This window comes from Cydia splendana, chromosome Z, assembly GCF_910591565.1.
Source record: "Cydia splendana chromosome Z, ilCydSple1.2, whole genome shotgun sequence".
Taxonomy (NCBI): Eukaryota; Metazoa; Arthropoda; class Insecta; order Lepidoptera; family Tortricidae; genus Cydia; species Cydia splendana.
In genome coordinates this window covers 13340819-13366231 of record NC_085987.1, presented here as the reverse complement: position 1 = coordinate 13366231, position 25413 = coordinate 13340819, and the positions used below count along the sequence as shown (strand labels likewise).

The 25413-nt window shown below is 37.2% G+C and overlaps 1 protein-coding gene across 1 annotated transcript in view; it reads left to right on the top strand.

Moving 5' to 3' along the window:
- The window catches only part of LOC134804452 (ATP-binding cassette subfamily C member 4-like), a 60366-nt gene that overhangs the window by 13839 nt on the left and 21114 nt on the right, over positions 1 to 25413 (top strand). The window contains exons 2-9 of the mRNA XM_063777493.1: positions 10159 to 10404; positions 12285 to 12492; positions 12887 to 13112; positions 13630 to 13786; positions 18475 to 18724; positions 19627 to 19872; positions 20225 to 20392; positions 20932 to 21069. Of these exons, the coding sequence (XP_063633563.1) occupies positions 10159 to 10404; positions 12285 to 12492; positions 12887 to 13112; positions 13630 to 13786; positions 18475 to 18724; positions 19627 to 19872; positions 20225 to 20392; positions 20932 to 21069 (1639 nt within the window). The remainder of the gene's footprint in view (positions 1 to 10158; positions 10405 to 12284; positions 12493 to 12886; positions 13113 to 13629; positions 13787 to 18474; positions 18725 to 19626; positions 19873 to 20224; positions 20393 to 20931; positions 21070 to 25413) is intronic.

Genomic DNA, 25413 nt, shown 5'->3' with positions numbered 1-25413 from the left:
ATATCATGTCTTGAGATCGGTTTAAACTGTGCATAGTCGAAATTACTCTTATACTGATTCGATTAAACGCTTGCGATGCACTTTTATTAACGTGTAGTTACGTACGAGTACACGATGCATGCGCAATAGGTATAAGGTATATTTAATTGAAACGCGACTCTGCATATACTATGATGAATTGATGACCGAGCAGGTATTTCTTATACTTCCTATGGCATATGTAGACTCAAGTGTACTTGTGTACCTATTATGATTTCAATACTTATTAAAAATTTATTTGACCTGTTGGTCAACCACTATACGAATCTTTACAAAAGTAGACGATACAATACACCAAAGCTAACGTGAATGGAATGAACTAAAACAGTGATATATGTCGGCGGCCGATCGTAACGTTCTTGTGTAATGTTTTGACGGTAGTCACACTAAGCCAATAAGTAGGTAGAATAGGTTGTTTTACTTGTTTTATATGCCCGAAGGGCAAACTGTCCAGCGGGGCTCCGTCAACTCAAGGAACGGGTCATTACGGGTCAATGATTTTCGCAATTCACTATATGCCTAGGAATTTCATGATCGGCCGCTGACATATATATTTGTGCGTGGCGTTCTACAAGTTATATCCTGGTATCTAGCTTAGTTTATATAGAAATGGCTCATAATGCTGTGGCGTGGCTTAATCTTTTGACATTGGAAATGTCTTTTCGTTCGCTCCAGTATACGGTCCGATTTCACGAAAAAGTGCGATCCCCTTATATCTCGGAAAGTTGTGAAGATATGATATTAAAAAATAGGCTCAAAAGACGCATAATCACGAGAGCTGTAAGGTGCAAAAATAATTATTCGAGAAAGTCAAAAACAAAAAAAGTTATGGTCGAAATAGTGAAAATAAAATTCAATTTTTTCCGAATTTTTGATTTTGGTGCTCGATAATTTGGAAACAAAGAATGATATCAAAAATTTGAGAAAAACGGCTCTGGACAATTTAGTCAGCTACAATTTGAGCCTAAAACAAAGACGATCGGGTTAAGGGTTTGCCCTGTAGCTTAACCTTAAAATATAGACCAGCGGTGGAACAAAAATGGGTTTTGATAACATTAAAGTTTTTTCTTTTTTGATATGTTATTGCATGCATGTTAAATAACATTTATGTAAAATATTAGAAAATTATAGGTGGAGCGTTCGGCCATATTTAAATATTTCAATTTTCTAAATAACTATGTAAATATAAAATTAAAGTTACAAAAAACTGTAACATGTTCAATAACACTTTAATTTATTCACAATATTCGGTTTTTAGAAATCTGGAACAGCTGCTTTCTGGTGAACGTAAAAACACGAATTACTTTGTCAATAAAGAATTAAAGTAGCTGATATTGTAAAATTACGATATTATCTATCAACTTAGTATACTTGTAAAAAGTTAGAAATGTAGACAATGTGCTTGTCTAGATATTGATTTCTGGTTAAGCAGTATAGCCAATATTGAATTAAAGTTTGTAGAGTTAATATTACACGGTCATAATAAAGATCTTAGTTCCCACACAAAATATTAGAAATATAAAATCACGGCGACACTAAATACTGATACGTAAGTATGCATTCCGCGCTTATATTGAGTTACATTTCAAACGCGCGGCGTTTTCGCGCGCCGCGCTGTGCGCCGTGGCAGGAGGCAGCGATCGACGGTGGCGGGCTAGCGATTAGCGCGGTGCCCGTAAAAAATACGCAAAACGTTTATAAAATTATTATCAATGGTAAATAGTTATATTGTTAATAGTAGGTACACTAATGGAAACTTACCTACACTTATTTATTTCTATATGTACTAGGGATTGCCCGCGGTTTGGTTTACGTAGAATTCGTTATCGTGTTAAGTATAGAAATAATAGATACATTTGAAAATTATTTTAGGTGCATTGTCATACAGATAACCACCCTTGTTAAAGTATTCTTCAAATTCAATAGACAGGTGTCATTTCAATATAATTTTGCGTAATTTGGCGCTTTTAGGTTATAAATGACTAGCGACATATATTTTTTGTTTAAGAGCGATATCCGATATATATATCTCCGATAATATTTACTTTATCATTTAAATCAATTTCAAACTAACGTTATTCAATATTTATCATTTTAAAGTCAATTTTACCAACCAACTGAGCTTTACGAATATACCTACGGAAACAACTCAAAATGTGCATCAAATTAAATGCCACTCTTCTTATCCGTTTCGAACAATCAAGAGGGCCTTTACGAGCTGATGTAGTGAAAATTTTATTTAACCCTCGTCCCTTGAAACCTTCACTACGCTCGAGGTTCAACTTTACGAACCACTCGCTACGCTTGTGGTTCAATTTTAGAATGTTTCGCTTGTTTGGGTATCAATATTAGCATGATTAATCAACAAATTTTCCCCTTGTAAAACAAATAAATAAGGTAGGTGAGGTGCAGGCATATGAGGCCCGGCGGGTAACAAGGCCCAGCATTCAAAAATAGCAGTTGCTCCCTATTATTCTGAATTTGTACTTGTTGCTAAGAAGATCCACTGTCAGTGCAGGTAAAAAGGTCCAGTCCCGGGCCTTATTGAACGTATGAGATGAAATAATAGATTAAAATATTTTTAGATAATTTTGAATATTTTTAATCTCTCATTAATAAGGCCGATTTGAAGAAACTTCTATGAAATTATGACTTATAAATAACACCTTCACTGCGTGGGCTGTCCAAATCGCTGCAGACTTTTCTTGGTCTAACTCTAATAATTTTTCACTTGCTTTATTGACCTAAAGACGTTTTAAAGAATCAAAAAGTCTAATAACATTTAGACACTTATACTTTTTAAAGGCAGTAACTACTTACTTATATAGGTAACTTTTTTTATTAATACAAAGGTAGTTATTTACGATAGAAGTGCGAAAAATTGAAATTTTGCAACGAATGACGAATTTTAAAACACGGCCAAAGGGAGTGTTTTAATGTGCTTATTATAGCACCGGTGTCGTAATGTAGCACCAGGGCCCTATTTCACCAACGTGACATTGTTGCTGACGTCACAGGCATCCATGGGCTACGGTTATAGCTTACCATCGGACGGGCCTTATTCCTGTTTGTCACTATCATTGTATTATTAAAAAAAACTTTATTATATCGGCAAAAAACAGGTATCTTTCTTGTGATGTTTATGATGATAATGATGACAATTGACACAAGATTTCAAAGAACTTTCGGTAATTCATGACAGTAAATGAGTTCTGTGTCGGAATTTCGTGACAACTGTCGTATTTCTTGTGACAATTGTCCAAGTCCCAGCCCCCCCTTTGCTACAGTCCAACCCGAAAGGCACCTTAGGTCGGCGCTTACGTCATTATTACCGGCGCCCTATTAACTAATGAAATGAAAATGAAATGAAAAATATTTATTTCGAGCAACTATGGACTCATACAGATTTATTAGTAGACTTACGTTCCTAATGTTAGTACCTAATTAACTATTACAATATATATACACTGCTGGAAACATGCATTTCGCAGCAGTGTCTCATATACGGGCAGTCAAGTCTGTCCGCTATCACACACAGGATAGGGTTGGGGCTGGCCCGCACCCGGTGCACCAGGGATGTGCATCGTGCAAACTAATGCGGTGCTACGCGACGTAAGCGCCGACCGCCATATTCAACGTGGTTTGTCACATAGTACCCTGTAAAGGTATGATTCCAGGGATAAAAAATATGTTATAACGTTATCCAGCGTATAATGGAATTCATAAAAGTTTTTCTTTATAATTACTACAAGTAAATTTGTTCATATTTGCATATTATTAAAAAGGTAAATGAAAAGTAATTGAGTAATTTAATTACTAATTAATGTAATCACAATTGCAAATTACACAGAAAAAATAATTACATGTAATTAAATTTTATGTAATTAAATTACAAACATTTTAATTACATGTAATTAAATTACACGAGTAATTAATTACGCCCAACACTAGTTGGTGGCAAACAACCACACCGCTCGTCTGATGGTAAGCGGTTACCGTAGCCTATAAAGGCCTGTGACGTCAGTAACAGTGATGTCGACAAATGTCGCACCTGTCACGTTGGTGAAATAGGGCCCAGATGTACAGTAAAAATCATGTTAAAAGATAATACTAACTGTTACGAAGAAATATTTATACTGTAAAAAATTATCCCACCAAAAACATTTTCATGTAAAATGTTGCTAAGACGAAACCATAAGCCTAAGACTCGCACTGTTAAAAAGTTATCAGATCTCTTGTCGAGCCAAGCTTCAAACTCTACAAGCCCCTTCACTAACTCTACACCTTAGTCAAAATATGTGGCTTGGCTGTTTTGCTACCGCCACATGGGCATAAGGTGAAAAACTTATTATAATCATTATTTTTAGGGTTCCGTACCTCAAAAGGAATAAAACTGAACCCTTATAGGATCACTCGTGTGTCTGGCTGTCCGTCTGTCACAGCCTATTTGCTCCGAAACTACTGGACTAATAAGTTGAAACTTGTCTATAACCCAAAGACATACATGTAAAGTAAATATGTAATATAAATTTAAATAAAGGGGTCACTTTTGAGTTGAATGATAAATAGAAGAAAAAAAACTATATCTTTGTTATATATCAAATGAAGGGGCTCATTTTAGAATTAGAATCTCAAATATATTTTTTTCATAATTTTAAAATAAATAGTTTAGAAGTTATTTAAGAAAACAGGCAAAAAATTAACATTACCCTTATCTCCGAAACTACTGGGTCTTTTTATTATGAAAAAAATACACATATTAGCTCTTTACCTATAGATGACAGGAAAACCTATTAGAAATGTGGAGCTAAGCGTGAGCAGGCCTATGGAACTCTCTGCGCGAGCTCGGATTAATACCTACGAATCTGCTCCCGTTCACGGTAGAAAAGCAAGCCAGTTGGTTGCCACACGCGCTCACGTACGCACGTCACCGCGCGCCGCACTGTCAATTTTTACGATAGTTACACGGACGGCGGGATTCGGGAAATGAATTAGAGATGCACTAGATAAGAAATAGTAAAGATATGTGACGTTCCACGGCAAAAGGTACCATTGCCCCGACTGAATATTGGAGTGGCGATAATAATAAGCGTAAGCGCCAGCCGCCATAAGGTACCTTTTGCCGTGGAACGTCACATATCTTTACTATTTCATATCTAGTGAAGTCTAACGGCGCGATATCTTAAAGTTCGAATCGCGCGGGTAGTAGGTACCTACCTACTATTGAATTTCTTTAATTAAACATGTAATGTTTAATATGTGTGACAAATGTATAGATTTAGATATCTATCTATTTGAAATAGGTAGTAAATTTTTAATTTATTTTGGTAAATGTTTATTTTAACGACAGTAAGTTTACACCGGAAAGTGCCTACTCATTTTTGCTCTGGTTAACTTATAATTAATTACCTTTATTCATGGGGTTTCTATTATTTTTCTTTACTATGTAACATTAATCTCTATCTGGTTTTAAATTACACGAAGTTTTAAAACTAATTCTTGCTGGGATTATTGCGCGGTTTATAAAACGGCGTAAACACTGCGGTTACTGCAGGGACATATGACCTTTTAAAATGACTATTTCGCAAACACTAAAGCATAATCGGAATATTAGGTATAATTTAAGATTTAGCTTTCCTTTTATTTCACTCCTCTGTTTAAGTGGGTATTTATTTATCATTTCTAAAACGGTAGGTACTTGCGTTTTGTTTGAGAGATAAGTATCTGTTCGTAAGAACTATTGTATAATCTGTGGCGTGAGTCGGACTTAAGTACTTAGTTTTTGATCCGATCCCTACGGGTTTTTAAAAGACATTTTACTCACTTTTCACTAAAAAAACATATTGTTAAAAATTGTGTAATGTACGGAACCCTTGGAACGCGAGTCCGACTTGCACTTGGGCGGTTTTTTTATTATACATACAATAGTTCTTGTAGAAACGAAACCGCCGAGCTACATACTTTGACTAAGGTGTAGAGCTAGTGAAGTTAGGGCTTGTAGAGTTAGAAGCTTGGCAAGAGATCTGATAACTTTTTGACAGTGCGAGCCTTATGGTTTCGTCTGAGCAACATTTTACATCAAAATGTTTTTGGTGGGATTTCACTTCTTTTTGTAAGTTGCTTATGACAATCTTCCATCCCCTAATTTAAAGGGTTGGGGGTGATTTACTATTAAAAATCCTGAAATAAGTATCTGGGGGCATCTGTTACACAATGTACTTCTTACTGATTCCCCATATAAACCCTTCACCCCGTAAGGGTAAACTTTGGGGTTGAAATCTGCCTTCAGCCCGTAAGGGTAAACTTTGAGATTGAAATCTATTCTATATCCTTCCCCATAACAATACCTATCTACATACCAAATTTCAACTAAATCGGTTCAGCGATTATTGATTCCCAATACAAGATTAAACCCCCTCATCATCCCCTTAAGGATTAAAAAATTCATGTTTTTGAATTTATTTGTTGTTTGTGTACTAAAACTATCTTACTTATCAAATTTCAGCTTCTTAGAGGACTTCAGGAAGTACCCTAAAGGTATTGATAATCATCAAGTGAGTGAGTCAGTGACGAAATCGAAGTTTTTACATATGAATAAAATCTAAAGTATAAGAGCTATGCAATTGATATGCTTAATAAGTCCGAGAACTTTGTTTATCTAGTATAATCCAACCCCAAGTTAGGAGGGTTCCAAAAAACGACGAAGCGTTTCGAGAAAAGGTAGATAGTGCCCTTGCGCTTTGCTCGTCTTGGCGGGGGCACTGCCGTGCCCCCAGATGTTAAAACATAATAATAATAAAGCTTTATGTTTAGTGACTTTAGTTACCTACTATTTTCGCGTAAACTAGACAATTTTTATATCTTTAGTTAATAAGGCCCAAAAGAATTATTTTTAACTTATTATAAATATCCTCTTGTTGTGAAGTACCAAATATTGTTATTTGTATATGTATAACTCTTAAGTTAAAAACAATAAAATCTATTATTGTCTACTGTCAAAATTATTATTTTTTGCAGGATTAAGTAATACCCTGCTAGTGTTCAATAAGGCCCACAATAGGACTTTTATAAAAGGTGTATTTTCCAAGAGTATCGTAATATTTTTATACTATTTTGGTATAATGAAGAAACTTCAATAAATAAGATACATATTTGAGTGAGTTTTTCATACTTAATATCCTGTTTATTAAAAAAAAAACATTTTAATTTAAGGTGGGCCGTATATAGGCATATACGGCCGACACGGAATATACAATAAGGTGAGGTCACTTACCTTATTGTATATTCAATATGTATACGTGTAATATTGAGCAGTTGGTTTGTAATATACATAATATGATATTGACGTTGAATAGGACAGGACATGACAATAGGAACCAGAAATAGGTATAGTCGGTCAAACCAATTTGTCAGTAAATAAAAACAAAAAACTGTATTCATCCTTTTCTTTTGGGTGCTAGTACTAGTGTAAGTCAAAGATAGTATGATGATTCTCTCTATGTTTGAAATGAGACAGTCCTTTGACAAACTATGGTAAAAAATAGTTGTGAATATCATGTACATTTTTATTACAATTTCGAAATTCAAATGTTCTTCCTAATCAACTCGGCCACTAAACTAACTGATAACTTGGTATCCGATCCGCTAACTCGGCGAATGAATCGCCAATTCGCCAACTCTCCGAGCCGAGTCAACGCTATCAAACTGCTACTAAGGCCATTCAAAAATAAACCTTAATTCGAGAGCCCGAAGGTTCAGACAAACAATACATTATGACTTAAAACTTTATGGGAAACAAAGGGACCCCTTTAATTTCACGTAATGTCCGCATCTAATTTATATATGTCCACAGTAAACAAACAAATGAATGATAAGAAAAGACAGACAGTGCTGTGAGCGGCAGGTGGGGCGAGGCGAGGGGCGAGGTATAGGTAGGCTATGATAGGGTCTCGGGCGCCGCGCCGGCGACACTGACGGACCAGCGCGGCGTATGTATGAATTTCGCGCCTTTTTAAATATATTTTACTATTACAATGCAAGCTACACGCCGAAATTTCTTATTTTCCATAATATGGCTGCGTATATTATTTTATAGTAATAGACTTATTTTTACAGACTCTAATTCAATATTAGATATTATAGGACAAAAAACGCATATTCATTCTAAAGCATATATCTTATTCTTCTAAATTTTTAGCTTGCCTATTAACTTAAGAATTTAGATATGTTGTTGTGGATTTATTAAACTTTAATTCAATATCGACAAAATAATAAGCTAATTTGTAGTTTGACTAAGAAGCACGTTAAAAAAATTTCTAATAATTTTACATTATAAAGCGTCATACATATTATAAACGATGGAAATTAAACATTGCACTTTAATTCAATATTAAAAAATCATTACTAAAAATATATAAATACCTAATTTATATCTAACGCTCGTTCTAACTTTTCGTCATATTTTACAAATATGCTTAAAAATATGTCCCATGTCAGATAAGTATCACTTTTTCATCTTTAGAATTATCAAAACTTTTAGTGCAAAAATCCGGTCCCACTATTGGTCTAATAGTCAAAAAGTCAGAACGACATTTTTCACAGGACATTTATGACTTCATGTTTCGCAGAGTTCGTTATCGGTGTTTGTTGTGAATTATCGGGATTATGACGGCAGAATAACACTTGCACTGCGTGGGCTTTCAAAATCGCTGCAGATTTTTCTTGGTGTAACTCTATCTATCCTGTTTGAGACGGGCGTAGATAACGCACTGTTCGACAATCTATGCATTCTTGTGGTGGTGGAAATAGAAATAGAGATAGAGGGAGAGGGAGAGGGAGAGGGAGAGGGAGAGGGAGAGGGAGAGGGAGAGGGAGAGGGAGAGCGAGAGGGAGAGCGAGAGCGAGAGCGAGAGCGAGAGCGAGAGCGAGAGCGAGAGCGAGAGGGAGAGGGAGAAACACAAAATAAAAACTTATACAGAGAAACATAAAAAAGAAAAAGTGCCACGAAATGGTCTCACCTCAGCATGTTGCTGGCGGCTGCTAGCAGATAGCTGATGCTGAACCCTGGCAGTACCTAGTGGAGCTTGGGTTTAATACAACATAAACACACGCTGTTTTGGTCATCGGACTCGTCTCGATGAGCACTTAGGAGAGTAGTACCCAAGATAGAGCTGATGCTGAACCCTGGCTGTACCTAAAGGAACTCAGGTTTGTTGCAACATAGGCACACGCTGTTTTGGTCATCCGACTCGTCTTGATGAGCACTTAGGAGAGTAGTACCCAAGATAGAGCTGATGCTGAACCCTAGTTGTACCTAGCGGAACTCAGGTTTGGTGCAACATAGGCACACGCTGTTTTGGACACCCGATTCGTCATGATGAGCATTACCCAAGATAGCTGATGCTGAACCCTGGTAGTACCTATTGGAACTCAGGTTTGGTGCAACATAGACAAACGCTGTTATGGTCATCTCTCGTCGCGTCAAACTGCTGTCAAGAAAATTTCATATCTTGCAGCAAATGGGCCGCTGCCGATCACCACTACTCGAGTTGACTACGGATTTGCCGTGTAATAATTTTCTTGTACTTTGAACATTAATATATCCTGCTTATTAATCGAAAAATGAAATATGTACCTATACTTATGCGCCACGGCGACAATTATTCAAACTTGGATACGCGTGTGGAAATTTTGCAATTTGTTTGTTCACATGCGTTATGTCCAGGATACTTGTGTTAGTCTAAGAATAAAATAATTATCATTCAACGTTGTAGTTTTATTTTGTAACTTTTTCCTTATCCAGACTTTCTCGTCGCTCAGCGACAATATTTTTTCGAATTCCGTAGATTCATTTCCAATGTGCTCGAAAGTCGTGTGAGGCACGAAATCTGTGAATTTTTTTGTCATAGCTCGAAAAGTTGGTAATACAAAAATTAAGCCACACCATTGGCGATACTTTTTGACATTTAACAAATTTAACACATAACCAGTCACATAACAGTGAAAAAATAAGTGTCAAAGTCAAATGGCGTTCTAAAAGTTTTAATAATTTGTGTTTAAAAATTTAAGTTGCTGTTATATGACTGAAACATGACTGAAACACTTGTTATTTTTCCACAGATGGAGCTTTGACTTATTCCGCAAAGGCTACAAACAGGGTATCACCGTAGAACAGTTATGGCAAGCTCGCCACAAGGACAACTCAGGCCGGCTAGGGGACCAACTTGAACAAGCCTGGCAAACGGAGCTTGAAGACGCTGACCGAAATGGCTCCAAGCCCTCATTAACCAAAGCTATCATACGAACCTTCTGGTTGGAGTATATGATCTGTGGTTTATTAGTAGGGTTACTTTTTATAGTTTTATGGTAAGTTTTTGTATTTCGTTTTATTTTCGCACTTAAGTACCTAATACTCGATTTACTGAGAGTGTAAAATGGAAAAGCGCGAGCAAACGGTACCTATTTACACTATTTACGATGGACGCCGAAAACCAATCAAGTAATCATGAGTAATCGGCAAATGAGGAAAATTGAAACTATTTACATATTAGTAGGTAATAGGCAGAAATAAGCTTTTTTGTGTAATAGTATAGTTTATGTGACTGCTGACTGCTACATAATGAAAGGAATTAAAACTCGAGTGTGGGTTTATGAAACGAACGAAGTGAGTTTCATAATAGGATCACAAGAGTGTTTTAATGCCTACTTATGTAATTATGAAACTGCATAAGGGGACTTAATCGCGTATTTAAGTATTAAGATTTACCTCCGACGTTTCGAGGACGGCGTTGTCCCCGTGGTCTCGGAGAAGACTGGCTCAAGTTGACATCAACATCTTCTAGCCGCGCGAGTTTTGCGAGTTTTGATTTGAACAAGTCTGCCGTGGCTGAGCATTTGCTGGAGTCAGGACCAAACCACTGGATTGAGCTGCATAACCCTAAAATCCTTTCCACGGATCGCCATTTCTACAGTAGAAAAGTGCGGGAAGCCATTGAAATAAAAAAAACAATTGCAATTTTAATCGGGACGAGGGTTTTAAGATCTCATCCACATGGAATCCAGTCATTGGTAAATGTAAGCGGAAACGAATATCGACAGTCGATAAATCGAATATCGTTAGTGTTGTGTGTCGACAGAGTGACATCCCTAGTGCGCAAAACGTTCAAACTGATAAACAAGACCAAGTGCGGGTAGTTCGAAAAACTCGCGCGGCTAGAAGATGTTGATGTCAACTTGAGCCAGTCTTCTCCGAGACCACGGGGACAACGCCGTCCTCGAAACGTCGGAGGTAAATCTTAAAACTTAAATACGCGATTAAGTCCCGTTGTGCAGTTTGATAATGTTTAATAATCGTGAAAGTTTAAATCAGTGTTATGTAATTATGTACAGTTACATACACTTCTTTATCTACACACATATTATCAACTTTCTATGATATATTCACTAACCTCATATTACAGCCGACATTGGGGCACTAACTCTCTGGCGGAACTCGCGGATATGAGGTGGCGTCTCCGAAACCTCTTTATCGCACATTTTACATGAAACTTTTGCTAGTTACATTAAAAACAACAAAACAAATTATTTTTATACTTGCAAACTAATTAAAGTAGGTAATTAAAGATAAACTGTACGTCAAATGGCGGCAAATTAAAACTTTTTTCACGCACTTCAGGCATCCGTATTAGTTTTTTTTAATTCAGAGACTAACTAGAGTTGGGGTCGATTGCCAAATCGTTATCGTTCGATACCATACCTTACCTTATATAAAAATCGAAAAATATAGAAAATAAAGTGGTCTTTCATAATTATCGTTCTTATTTTATTTTGACTTACTGTAAAAAAAGTTATAGCTAAAAATTAAATAAACTTTGCATGTGCACAGTGGTGCAGCCAGTCAATGTGAACCGGGCCCAAAAATTAGTTCAAAAGTTAATATTTTTGGCCCAAATCATTTATTTGACAAGGGATTAGTAGTTGTGCAATAAATCCAAAATGAGCCACGAGCGTAGCGAGTGGTTTGGAAAGAGGAATCTTGATCATTGCGAGGGTTTCAAGGCACGACGTTTAAATAATCGCCCCATGTTCCATCTTGTGTTAAATGTTTATGCAACTTCCATACGACTTTATTTTCTTTTGACATCCTTTAATTTTGTCTTCTGTTGTTTATTAATTCTTATTCTTATTTGCTTACCTTGCTTATGTTTTATGTAGACGAAGAATTACAAGATTATTTATTTTTCCAGGCCATTGATACCATATACATTAGCGTTATTTATAAATTATTTTTCTGGCGAAGCAACACCGGAGGCATACAGGAATGCCCATATATACAACTTTTTGATGAATGTATGCAGCGTAGTGACGGCATTGATGTTGAACCATTTGCAATTGAGTCAAGGTGCTGTTGGTATGCGAATAAGAATAGCTTGCTGTTCGCTATTGTATCGAAAGGTAATAACTTCATTAATTGATTATTTACAAGTTTTCGTATAAAGGTGAACCTTACTTTGCTTGCTGGTGTTAAAACCGAGATAACTCTAATTAAAAGCTACTTCACGTTTACGAGACCACGGTTCTCCACAGCACGCCGCGCCGTGGCCACATGATCGTCGTTAACACTGTTGACACTAATACGTTATTTTATTAATAATAATCAAGTACAGACGCGTTACGTTTTCAAAAATATTCGTAAAAAGCTGTTCATCATGGCAAGGCTCAAGAGTATGCCTGTTAAGTGATAAGTATGAACGTCAGAGTAGGAAGGATGTTCATTTTGTATTGTATATATAATACGTGAATATATACTTGTTTACTTCACATTGTACCTAACCATCGAACTTTTTAGATATTAAAACTAGATCGAACCGGCCTTAGTAAGACCGAGCCTGGCCAAGTGATAAACCTAATGTCGAACGACGTGATGCGGTTCGACATGGTGACGCTGTTCCTCCACTACCTGTGGGTGATGCCTGTGGTGGTGCCCGTGGTGTCGTACCTGGTGTGGCAGCACGTGCGGTGGGCGACCTTCGCTGCCCTGCTGGTCATCTTCGTGCAGACATTACTAGTTCAAAGTAAACAACTACATTTACTACATATCATAATTAGGTTAAATTATCAAAAACACTTGTAAACAAAGAGTAATTTTAAATTTTGCTGCTTTCTGTGCTTACAAATCTTTAATTAAAATACTCGCAGAATTTTTCTTTTCTAACATTATTCTCGTTTGTGGTTGCAATTGTTTTAAACTTACATCAAAAGAAGCTGTTTGTCTGTCTCATTTAAGAAGCTCCAAATTTGTATCATGCGACTACTTAACAATTTACTTTAACTATGTTACTAAGTACTTAGTACAGGTATCTTACAATTAGTTGCAATACTTACATAAAACCACAAGGACCCCATAGAATGTTTTTTTTCCTGTATCTCAGTGCTATTGTTAACAACTATTTTAAGTGCATCGTTTATGACTTCTTTAGTGACCGATAAAGAGGTACCCTTTTGTCGGCAAGATTTATTACGACAAAATATTCCAACTCAGAGTTATTGACCATTAACACATCCTATCTAAACTGCCCTTAATTTTTTTAGGCTACTTGAGTAACCGCCAGGGAGTGCTGCGAGGAAAGATTGCCAAGCGAACCGACGAGAGGGTTAAAGTGATGAGCGAACTGGTGAACGGAGTCCAGGTCATTAAGATGTATGCTTGGGAGAAACCATTTGAGAAGCTGGTCGATAAATTACGCAAGTTAGTACACACTTTCTCTAACTGGAGACATATTTTTACACACACTTTTTTTCACCGCGTATATTATTCCTAAAGGCTAAGAAAAAAAATAGTAAGTCGGTATGTTTGCTTCAAATCTTGTAACTTAAATATGAACAATAGTTCTGACAACTACTTCCTTAATTCCGATGACAATGCAATAATATGCTAACATGGAGCTGATCTGATGATGCATGCCGGAACTCCTCGATAAAAAAACACAAACACATCGAGTTTAGGCCTATTATAGAAAGGTCTCGAGAAGAACTTGGTAGACGTGCAAATGACCAGTAAAGTCAGCAATAAAAGAGAGTATCACAAAAAATATATCAGTTCAGGGTGCCTAGTCTTGAATTTAAGACATTACATGTACCTTACATTTGAAGAATACAGTCATGTTTAAATTTCAAAGTCCTGTCATCAACGGTTTAGTTAGACAGTGCGTTGTCTTTCTAAGTATCTAACGGAACTTATTAACATATATCGTCATCACGAGGTCATCACAGATGAGACATCTTAGTAGGTACTTATTATATAATTGTATGTTTGAGGGTAACAAATAGTATGTACACTACTGAAATAACACAATGAAAATTTAATAGGTAGCTGCAGTAAACTAACATTTACGAGCACATGTTTATTGTGATTACTAGAGGTATATGTATACAGCTTCAGTATAGCTTTGAGTTTCACCAGTCGCGTAATTTTTGTATGAAATAAGTCTTCTTCTTCTTCCTGCCCTTATGCCACGTTTTGTGGGGTCGGCACAACATGTTTTTCTCTTCCATTCTCCTCTGTCTCTCGTCACCTCAGCACTCACTCTTTTCTTTCTCATATCCTCTTTCACACAATCCATCCATCGTTTTTTGGGTCTACCATCCGCTCTCCGTCCATCAACAACATTCATCCCTAACATTATTTTACCTATATGGCATTCATTGTAAGAAACAAGTAGCGGGTGAAATTTAGTAATTAACTAGCGACCCGCCCCGGCTTCGCATGGTTACACAAATCCTTAACAAATTACACACCCAAACCTTCCTCAAGAATCACTCTATTGATAGGCGAGACACATACCTACATACAAACAAACAGACGCGGCGGGGGACTTTGTTTTATAACGAGTAGTGACTAGTGACTAGTGGCTCTCGGGGAAACAGAAAATACATAAAAAAAAAAAAATATCATCGTGGATTCACATGTCTTAAGCTTATACACCTAAATATGGCACTTAAGCCCTTTATGCCAATTTCTGCCATTTATACATTTTCGAAAAAAAAAACGACATAATATCGTACCAGTATTACTGACATTAACGTTCATTTCTTTTTGTGTTGACAAACAAAGAGTTTATAATTATTTACGGCATGCATGGTCACTCTAATATTAGTATGCTTCCGGTTCGAATCTAATCGTTGAATGAAAATAATCAAATAGAGATCTATACTTTTCGCTTTATCGGTGATAAGGATAAGTGCCAAATGAAATGTCATCAGAGTCTGGGTACTAGAAACATCGTATCTCTAGCGTATCTCACTCGGACGGACAGACGGACGGACAGACAACAAAGTGATCCTATAAGGGTTCCGTTTTTCCCTTTTGAGGTACGGAGCACTAAAAACGTTTTGTTATTCTCGCAAGAAATCTTTGCCAAAGACTCTTTAGCATAATAATCTTATTATCGTCCTTTCTCAGGCCTGGCGGTCTAGCACAAGTTGCGTTCTCGCGCGCGAATTCATACTTGAAGTCGCGCTATAGTTCGTATTTTTTAGCATTAGAAAGAAGGTAAGCGATCTTGACATGTCTTTTAATTGTAAAACGCTTTTTAAGAATCAGTAACTATTACTTATCAAAGCAGAAGATTATAAATGATCGTATTTGATTCATAATTGTTACATATTTGCCGTGACTTATTTTTAAAACGTGTTTTTCAATTAAAAGACATCAAGATTGTTTACCTTTTTTCTAATGCTAAAAAAACGAACTATAGATGTATGGAGTCGCGCGCGAGAACGCAACTCATGCTAGACCGACTGTATGTGTTAGCTCTCTGACGCCATCTCATACTTTGTAAAAAAATAAAAATTAATGTGCAGACAAGTCCATTTAAATTTTATTTAAATATTATAAAAAAAGGTTGGTTTGGCAGGAATAAAGTCAAATAATATAAATTCCCAGTAGTCCTAATACCACAATATAAGGTCTTCTATTACACAATACAGATCCAGGGACCCTTTTCCCCCTCACTTCTTGTTTTTCCGTATTTACGTACTAGTGAAATCAGCGTGAAGATCACTTAATAAAACGTTATCTTTAAGTGCATTAGACACATACGTATTATTTTAAATGGCGTAATAATAATTTAATCTAGTACAATACACCTCTGTTTCAAGGGGTTATTCCCACTAGTTACCACCAAGTTCTTACCAGTGGTAACTACTGGGATTTTTTTTCCCACCTTTTACCACTGGTAACTACTGGGAAAAAAAAATCCCACTAGTTACCACCAACTCGCCTTGGTGGTAACTACTGGGAATAAAAATTCCCAGTAGTTACCACCAAGGCGAGTTGCACCACTGGTAAAAGGTGGGAATTTTTTTCCCAGTAGTTACCACCAAAATATTGTTAGAATTCAATACTAATAAAAACAGTATAAATAGTATAGTATAAATGTAGCGTGCTGTAATAAATAATTATATGTCAGTTAGTGATTCAATAAACTGCTCTAAAAGTGATCAAAAATATTAAAACAGGTTTACCGGTATAAGTGTAAAAACTAAAATAGAAGAGTCCCATTCTAGTTAAGTAGAAATTAACTTATCAGGATTAAATTTATCTTCTTACATAACTGTAAATTGAGTTACTTATTTATACAAACGAACTAACAAATCAGTCAAAAACCGACAGAACTGATTTCGTTTTATTATTTACAGCTACTTCATTTCGTTCTATTATAACACGACTCAGAGCTGGAATATGTCGGTATTCATAATTTGTAGTCAGGCTATATAAATAACTACAGGGCATGGTTGTTATTAAAACCGCTTAGGGCGCGCTTCGGATGGGCTGACTGCTCGGACTAACCAGCATAGGCTCGCATTCCAATTACGCTCGGGTAGTACATCGCTCGGTCATGTTACGCTGGTTGGCTCGATTGCTACCCACGCTAGCGGGATGGTAATAACACTCTACCAGAGGGGCATCAGGTACTATTTGTTAGGTAATAAGATAAATTTAATCCGGATAATAAGTTAATTTCTACTTAACTAGAATGAGACTCTTCTATTTTAGTTTTTACACTTATACCGGTAAAACTGTTTTAATATGTTTGATCACTTTTAAAGCAGTTTACTGAATCACTAACTGATACATAATTATTTATTACAGCACGCTACATTTATACTATACCATTTATACTGTTTTTATTAGTATTGAATTCTAACAATATTTTGGTGGTAACTACTGGGAAAAAAAAGTTCCACCTTTTACCAGTGGTAACTACTGGGAATAAAAATTCCCAGTAGTTACCACCAAACCGAGTTGGTGGTAACTAGTGAGAATTTTTTTTCCCAGTAATTTTTTTCCCACCTTTTACCACTGGTAACTACTGGGAATAAAAATTCCCAGTAGTTACCACCAAACCGAGTTGGTGGTAACTAGTGAGAATTTTTTTTCCCAGTAGTTACCAGTGGTAAAAGGGGGAAAAAAAATTCCCCGTAGTTACTGGTAAGAACTTGGTGGTAACTAGTGGGAATAACCCGTTTCAAGTCGTCGTTAAACTTAACGAGACCGCCTTTATACTGGAACATAAAATGAGAGAAGCTGATTGATTACACGTTTCCGGTTGATAACTATTACTTACAACAATATGAATATATGTACTTACAGTTACCCTATCATTTTCCTTGATCTAAAATGTATGTAGGTAATTTTAATTTATTCCCTATTTTTCGGTCGTGTCCCTAACAAATGTTTTCCCTGTAGAATGTAAGAAGTTCGCTTCGCTCGCTCGTTCGATTAGGTATAGGTATAGGGTATGAGTTAATTTTGCTTGCAGCTGGGACATCGCTTCACGCAATAATGTACAGTCACCTGCAATAATATGTTACACAACGAAGGCCGCAAAAATATCTGACACGATCTTATTTGCAGAGCCATAAGAGCGTGTCACATATTTTTGCGGCCTTCGAAGAGTAACATATTATTGCAGGTGACTGTACCTACATGATACACCCATATTAATAAATTTAATACTTCGTACATAATTAAACAGTGAATAAAAGAAGAGGTAATTGTATTGTTTTATTGTTTGATCTTTTTGTAAATATGTATAGTTGATTAAAGTAACAGATGGTGCACAATAAAAGGAAAATATTTGTTGTTTTTGTAGTAGAACATAAAACAAATAAATTATGATAATATTTGAAATGAAATTCTTCATTACTTTATTGACCTAGCTTCAGCGAAGGAAGGTCGCATTTCTCAGCCGATTCTCGGAAAATTTGGTCCCCGGTTCGTTAGTTACATAGAAGTTTTCAATCGTTTCGTTTTTTGGAAAATGTTCAAAATGGCGGAATACGGCATAAAGGACTCAAACACCAGTAGGATATGGCGCAGAGCCACAAGTGTAGTACCTTAATGGTTCATTAATGTGTCTCGTCATGATGCAGGATGGAGGTGAACTTTATAATGAGGACGTCGATGATCAAGGGTTTCTCGACGGCGCTGTCCGTGTTCACGGAGCGGTTCATCCTATTCGCGGCTGTGGTCACGTTCGTGCTCATGGGGGGCCAGATCCGGGCCGAGATCACCTTCTCTCTGGTGCAGTACTTCAACCTCCTGCAACTTGCCGCTAACATTTTCTTCCCTATGGCTATGGCCTTTCTCGCGGAAGCCAAGGTGTCTGTGAGACGACTTGAGGTAATTTAATCAGTCATTGTAGGTCAGTTAATATCGTCAGTTCTTTTAGGTATTTAATAGGGTGAAAACACGCTTAACTGCGTATCGGTTATCCGGTTAGCTTTTCTATAAGTACCTATAAGTACTCAGGTTGAATGAAGGTCCCTATGACAGATCATTTTTATATGAAGAAGGAAGAATACGGTAAAACCATATGTTAATCAAGCCCAACCTAAAGCGATTTGGAGGACTGTCAAAGGTACCATCACTTGACGCGCCAGGTATAGCTAGTGAGACTTGTATTTATGGTGTAACATGATTGTCTGAATGACCAATCATGGAATGTTTGCGCGAATGTTGAATACCTAAAAGAACAGACTATTGAGATACTTCCGTTAATTGCTACTTTATAGTGATATATGGTTTTTATTATTAATATGTCTTTCCCGTCTCGCAACAATAGTGTGATGCTGCCCTTGCCCGTGTCATGAGCTGCACGCAGAGGCAGCACCCGCCACCCGCCAATAGTCCTGCTATTGGGAATTGATAGAATCTAAAAAACTATTAGGCTATTGGCTGAAAGCGATGGACTAAATACTGGGTTATGCGATGTAAAACCGGACGCCTGCCTAATTCAATGGTATTATACTACTTTAGATCCGGCAGACGGTGACTCGCCCCCATAAAATAGCTCAAGGGCAACACCGGCGTGAGGGCTGAGGGTACAGAGGTGTCACGGGCCTTTAAGCATATCGCCGCTATCGCTACTCCCCTACTGCTCGCCACAAGCAGCCCTGCGTTATTAATATTATTATGTAGTTATTTGCTAATTTAATTCACGCCACTTCGATACACTTATTTGTTATAATTTTATCGGACCAGTTTGTGTGAAACTTTTGATTATTAACGGTTGATTTGTGCAGGAATTCTTAATGTTAGAAGAACTGGAGTCGGCGAAGGCTATCGAAGCGAAGATGAATGCGAAAGACGCGACGGTGGTGATCAGTAACGGAATGGAAAAGGAGAAAGCGAAGCACACGGGGCTGGTGGTGGCGGGAGTGTGTGCCAGCTGGCAGCCGGACCCCATCGTCGACACGCTTCGCAAGGTCTCCTTCACCGCGCAGCCCGGCGAGTTCGTGGGCATCGCGGGGCTGGTCGGAGCTGGGAAGGTAACTTATGTAGACCGACATACATAGAGGTTATCAGTGATAGAGTATAGAGAGATAGTGATAGCGCCAGCTAGCAGTCTCGCTCAGCGAAAACGATATATTGCAAGTTGATTCCCATCGAAGCTGAATTCAAACTCTTCAAATAAGTAACACACTGATAAGCACTATCCGGATTGATTTTTAGATCTTTTAGGTCAGTCCAAGATAAGTCTGCAACGATTTTGATAGCACACGCAGTGCAAATGTACGTCATATTCCATAGAAGTTTTACGTTTTGACGTTTGACGAAAAATGTACCTATATATCTTTACTAGCGGTCAAACGTGCTTTTAACGGATTTATTTTCCTTCAGTCGTCTCTCCTGCAAGTGATCCTGGGCGAACTGCTCCCGTCCAAGGGCACGGTGTCGCTGGGCGGCGCGCGCCTCTCCTACGCCAGCCAGGAGCCGTGGCTGTTCGTGGCCACCGTCCGGCAGAACATCCTCTTCGGCCTGCCATACGACCGTATACGCTATAAAAAAGTAAGCGCGTATCTTTTACCTACTCTGTACTATAAAACTACCTTGCTTATATTAGGTCGAACCTGTAGATAGATTTACGAGTAAATTTTTGCGAAGTTGCAGCTGACATCTTACTTACTTATACATTGCGGGTATGGTGCTCAAAAATATCTGAACACGCTCTAACGCCTTGGCAATAGAGACGTATTCAGGTATTAGTGAGCACCATGGCTGCTCCGATATATCTGATGGCGACTGTGCTAAGTAAGTTAAGTGCTAGTTATTGATATATGTTTGCTTAGCAGTAAAATAAGACATTTACAAATATAATAGCAAATGAAAAGGCAATAAATATAGTCGTTCTTGTTTTTGGTGCATTATTTGTATTAGTACTTAGTAGGTACTTTAAATTTGTATGAATACTTTTACGAGCATAATATACCGGTTAAAAAATTGCAGGCATTTAAAGAATTTGAGTTACGCAATACCAAGTTTGTATAAGTAACTAAATATTATCAGATAATCTTATAGAAATCGTTCGTGTTTCTGCATACTCGTAGGTGGTTACAGCTTGCGCTCTGGTCCGCGACTTCGAGCTGTTGCCGCTCGGCGACTCGACGCTGGTGGGGGAGCGCGGGATCAGCCTGAGCGGCGGGCAGCGCGCGCGCATCGGTCTCGCCCGCGCGTGCTACAGGCAGGTCAGTCACCTCTACACAGACTCAGCGCCACGAACACTGAAACATCATCAATAGTCTGGCAAGCCAGCTTTGTCAGTAGATAAAGCTCCAATTTAAAAATGTAGGGGTGAAGGATCACCCATACACATTTTGAATTTCCCGCCCATTTTTTCTGACAAAATTGGCTTGACAGAGTATATAACAATATATGCTATACAAAGGGATTCGTTGTCGTAAACGTAAGGGATAGTAGCACGGTAAGCAGGCACGATTCAAATATTTAAGCACAAGCCTGTTTTCTATGAGGAAGGGGACTAAAATATTTTTTTGTGAGACATTAAATTAAAACTACTTATTCTTATGAGGAAGCAAAGTTTTAATTATTGTAATCATAATTTAGTGGAATACCTACTGAGCAAGCGTTGCAAGGATTTCTAGAGTTGCGTGCGTTGCGAAACAAACTTTGCCACCAAGTGAAACACAAAATTTTGCACCAAACGCGAGGAAAATACTAACACAACATTAACGACGTCGATTTTAATGGTTGAATTAAGTCTTCGTATACCAAACTATAATCGCATATTTTTCACTATGGGCTCCCAACTCAACTATAATGACTTCATTACGAAACGTTTTAGTGAATTATAATGAATTTGACCTATCAGGTGTCGCTGCGATCAAGAGGACTTTTTACTGAAAAAGAAGCTCGTTGTTGTCTTTTATTCTATCCTTTTATGTATTGAGATTATGTACTTAGTTTTATTTAATTATTTAGGTTGTACAGTCAACTGTAAAAATATGGGTGTATAAATGATCTCAAAAAATATGTCCCATAACTCTTATGTCAGTGAATTAAGAACTATGGGACATATTTTTGAGTAAGTTGTCTACACCCATATTTTTGCAGTTGACTGTACGTAGGTATAGTAGAAAAAAGTATATAGCTTTTCAATCGTGCCTTACTTAGGCCACTCAGCAAGCTTCGTAAATACTCGACTGCCATTATATCACGATTGTAAAAAATAGGTACTACATCATTCAAAATCATCAGGTCATCAATTTTCATTCCACCAGCCAACATGAGGAAACAACTTAACATTTGCATTAAATAAATTACTTTGCGTCTCTTGTGGATAAGAGATAAGATGCGAATTGCCCATCTGACTTCGAAGAACAAAGAGAGTTGTACGCCAGATTTAAGGTGCCGTAGGTTTAAGTTCACCTTAGATCACAAGTACTAGTTTACACTTAATATTTAGACAAAAAAAAAAAACAATATACTTAATCAAGATTTCTTTGAATGTATCATTATATGACTGTTTGTGTCCCGAGAGCATCCGAGAAGTTAAAACAAAGGAGGAAAGAGGTTATCAGTTAACAATGCAGAATGTACATTTGCAACACGGTAAACACTCGATTCCATATCATAACACATGCAAACCGAAGGTCTAGTTGCTAGGGAACGATGACAATACAGAATGTCATTGATGTTGAAGGCTTATTACAGAGTCGAGGACTACTTGACAGACAAACATGCATGGTCCAAACCAGAAACTGTAATAACGACAAGTAGCAATTAAAAGCATTGTATTATGTGTAGAGTTAAAGGTGACTCAGCTCAGGTAAGAAAGCACATCAAATTGTATGAAAGCATCTCATAACAATCAGTCAGATTCATATAATATGTATTCTCATTTCTTTTATTGGTTTTATTTTCTTTTCCTTTTGTAAGAATTTGATATGTTTTCTGAAAGAGCTACGTATTTGTATAAAGTTATGTACTCACTGAGTATAATTGCATGAATTCTATAGTAATTTAAATTGTATTTTTCTTAATTACTCGTAATGCATGTTAATTATAAGATGTAATAATGTTTTGAAAAGATGTGTCCCGCCGAGTTTGTTGCCGGTCCCATATTGGGATACCCTCCTCCAATTGAGGGGGGATTTAAATCTTCTCGGGGCAGAGGTGTACGGTTGGAGCCGGTAAAGGTTTATTTGACGTTCATAAGCGCATTGTAATATGCCTACTTGAATAAACTATTTTTTTATCTTATTTTATCTTTTTATCGTAGTGCATAATTGTTTTCCACCGTATTTTCACGGAAACTTACCAACGTGTCTTGCTATTTCAGTCAGGCTCGGTACAAAAAGTACTGACATTGACTGTTCAGTACTAGCATGACAAATACGAACGTATCCGAGAAAATACGATGGAAAGCAATTATGCACTGCATCTGTAATTTCTGATAATATAAATGATGTAGGTACTCTCGTATCGTAGGTATATGTATGGATAAAGCATATTTTTGGCTTTTCCATAGAAAACGTCGACATCTGATCAGGCAAAATGTATGTATATAAAAAGCCAATTTTTTTTCGTGATTTCGTGGTTGGACCCATAATAAAAGTAGCTCAGTTTAGCGTGTAGAATCGAGCCCTGAATTTAAAGGCCCCACCCCATGGTCATAAACACCATTTTCTCATGTGCGTTTGTTAGGTTTTGTTTGCTCTTATCAGTGCGTCGTATTATAATGTCTATGTTATCATAAAATTATATTAGTTCCGATGCGTCTTACACGTGTACTATTAGGAATTAAGATAGCTTATAAAATCATCATCACAGTGATTATCATTAGTATCATTACGACGAGCAATAATATTTGAATTGCTTACCATTATCAATTTATCACTGACACTAAAAGGTATAATTAAAGGGAGCGCTGGACTGGTGGCCTAGCGGTAAGAGCGTGCGACTTTCAATCCGGAGGTCGCGGGTTCAAACCCCGGCTCGTACTAATGAGTTTTTCGGCCTCCAAGTACGAAAATAGTACGAATAGTACGTAATATTATTTTCACCACACCAGCTCGGAAAGGCTTACTTTGTACTTCAAAAACTGTTAGCAAAGTTGCATTTTATTCACATGTGAGGCAAAGTAATCAAATGCAAATTTTGAGTTGTTTTCTTATGTTTGCTGGTAGAATTTACTTTTAAATGATGATTTTGGATGATAAATATTTAATAACATTCATTTGGAATTGATTTGGTTTGGTTTTGTTTGATATTTTACATTTAATATTTGCTTCGGGTTGGTGTGGTGAAAAATTTTGTGTTTCACTCGGGGGCAAATTTTGTTTAACCCTCGTGCTTTGAAACCCTCGCAACGCTCAAGATTCCATTTTCCGAAACCACTCGCTACGCTCTTGGTTCAATTCCGGAATCTTTCGCTTGCTCGGGTATCAATATTAGCACGAGCGGTTAAACAACAACTTTGCCCCTTTGTAAAACAAATAACTATTCCTATTTGCCAGTCGCTTTTCGGTGAAGGAAAACATCGTGAGGAAACCGGACTAATCCCAATAAGGCCTAGTTTTCCCTCCGGGTTGGAAAGTCAGATGACAGTCGCTTTCGTAAAAACTAGTGCCTACGTCAAATCATGGGATTAGTTGTCAAGCGGACCCCCAGGCTCTAATGAGCCGTGGCAAAATGCCGGGATAACGCGAGGAAGAAGAAGAAGAAGACTAAAAGGTATAATTAACTGATATTGCATTTTAATCTTGTCATATTATTTTTGATCTCAATATATATTCAAACTTGGAAACTTTCCCCGCATTTTGCGATATTAGCTTAGACGGATTCTGTGTATGAGAGAGTAAACTACTGCAGTATTAAGTTTGACTAAACTAATACTACTATACAACTACTACTATCGCTCCGAAGGAAAACTAATGCCCCCCTCCCCCTCTTTTTTGTCACACACACACACACACCCATGGTTTAGTAAACCATAGAGTAACTTAGACATACTAGGCCTTAAACAGTTTTTTGACAAGTTTTCACTATGACGTTGATGCATCAAGGCGGTTTTTTTACAGGTGGCCTACCGCGAAACGCTAAAATCGATTTTTCTTATCTGCCTCTCTATCGATCGAATAGGCAAGAGTGATAGAGAGGCGGAAACTGAACTTTCGATTGTCGTGTTTCACGGTAGGCCATGTGATTGGGCTAGTGACGCCCTCTACGCAGAGTTTTTCGTAATATTCCCTATTGAATCCTTTTGTATGGGAGATACACAAAAAAATATATAGTTTTTATTTTACTGTTCTGTCACTATGCATGATTTGTGTAATGTATCCATGCCAAATTGCAGCTTTCTAGCACTAACGATCACGCGGAGCAAAGCTTCGGAGACACTGACTATAAGGGTTTCTAGGTCACTACGAAACCCTAAAAAGTGCCTTAAGGGCATTAATAAATAAATAAAATTTTCAAAGACCTATAGGAAACAATTTATTCCTATTTATAGTAATTGCCACTTTTACTACTACGAGTAAATTAACTTGTCACGAACTTGGGCGAAACAC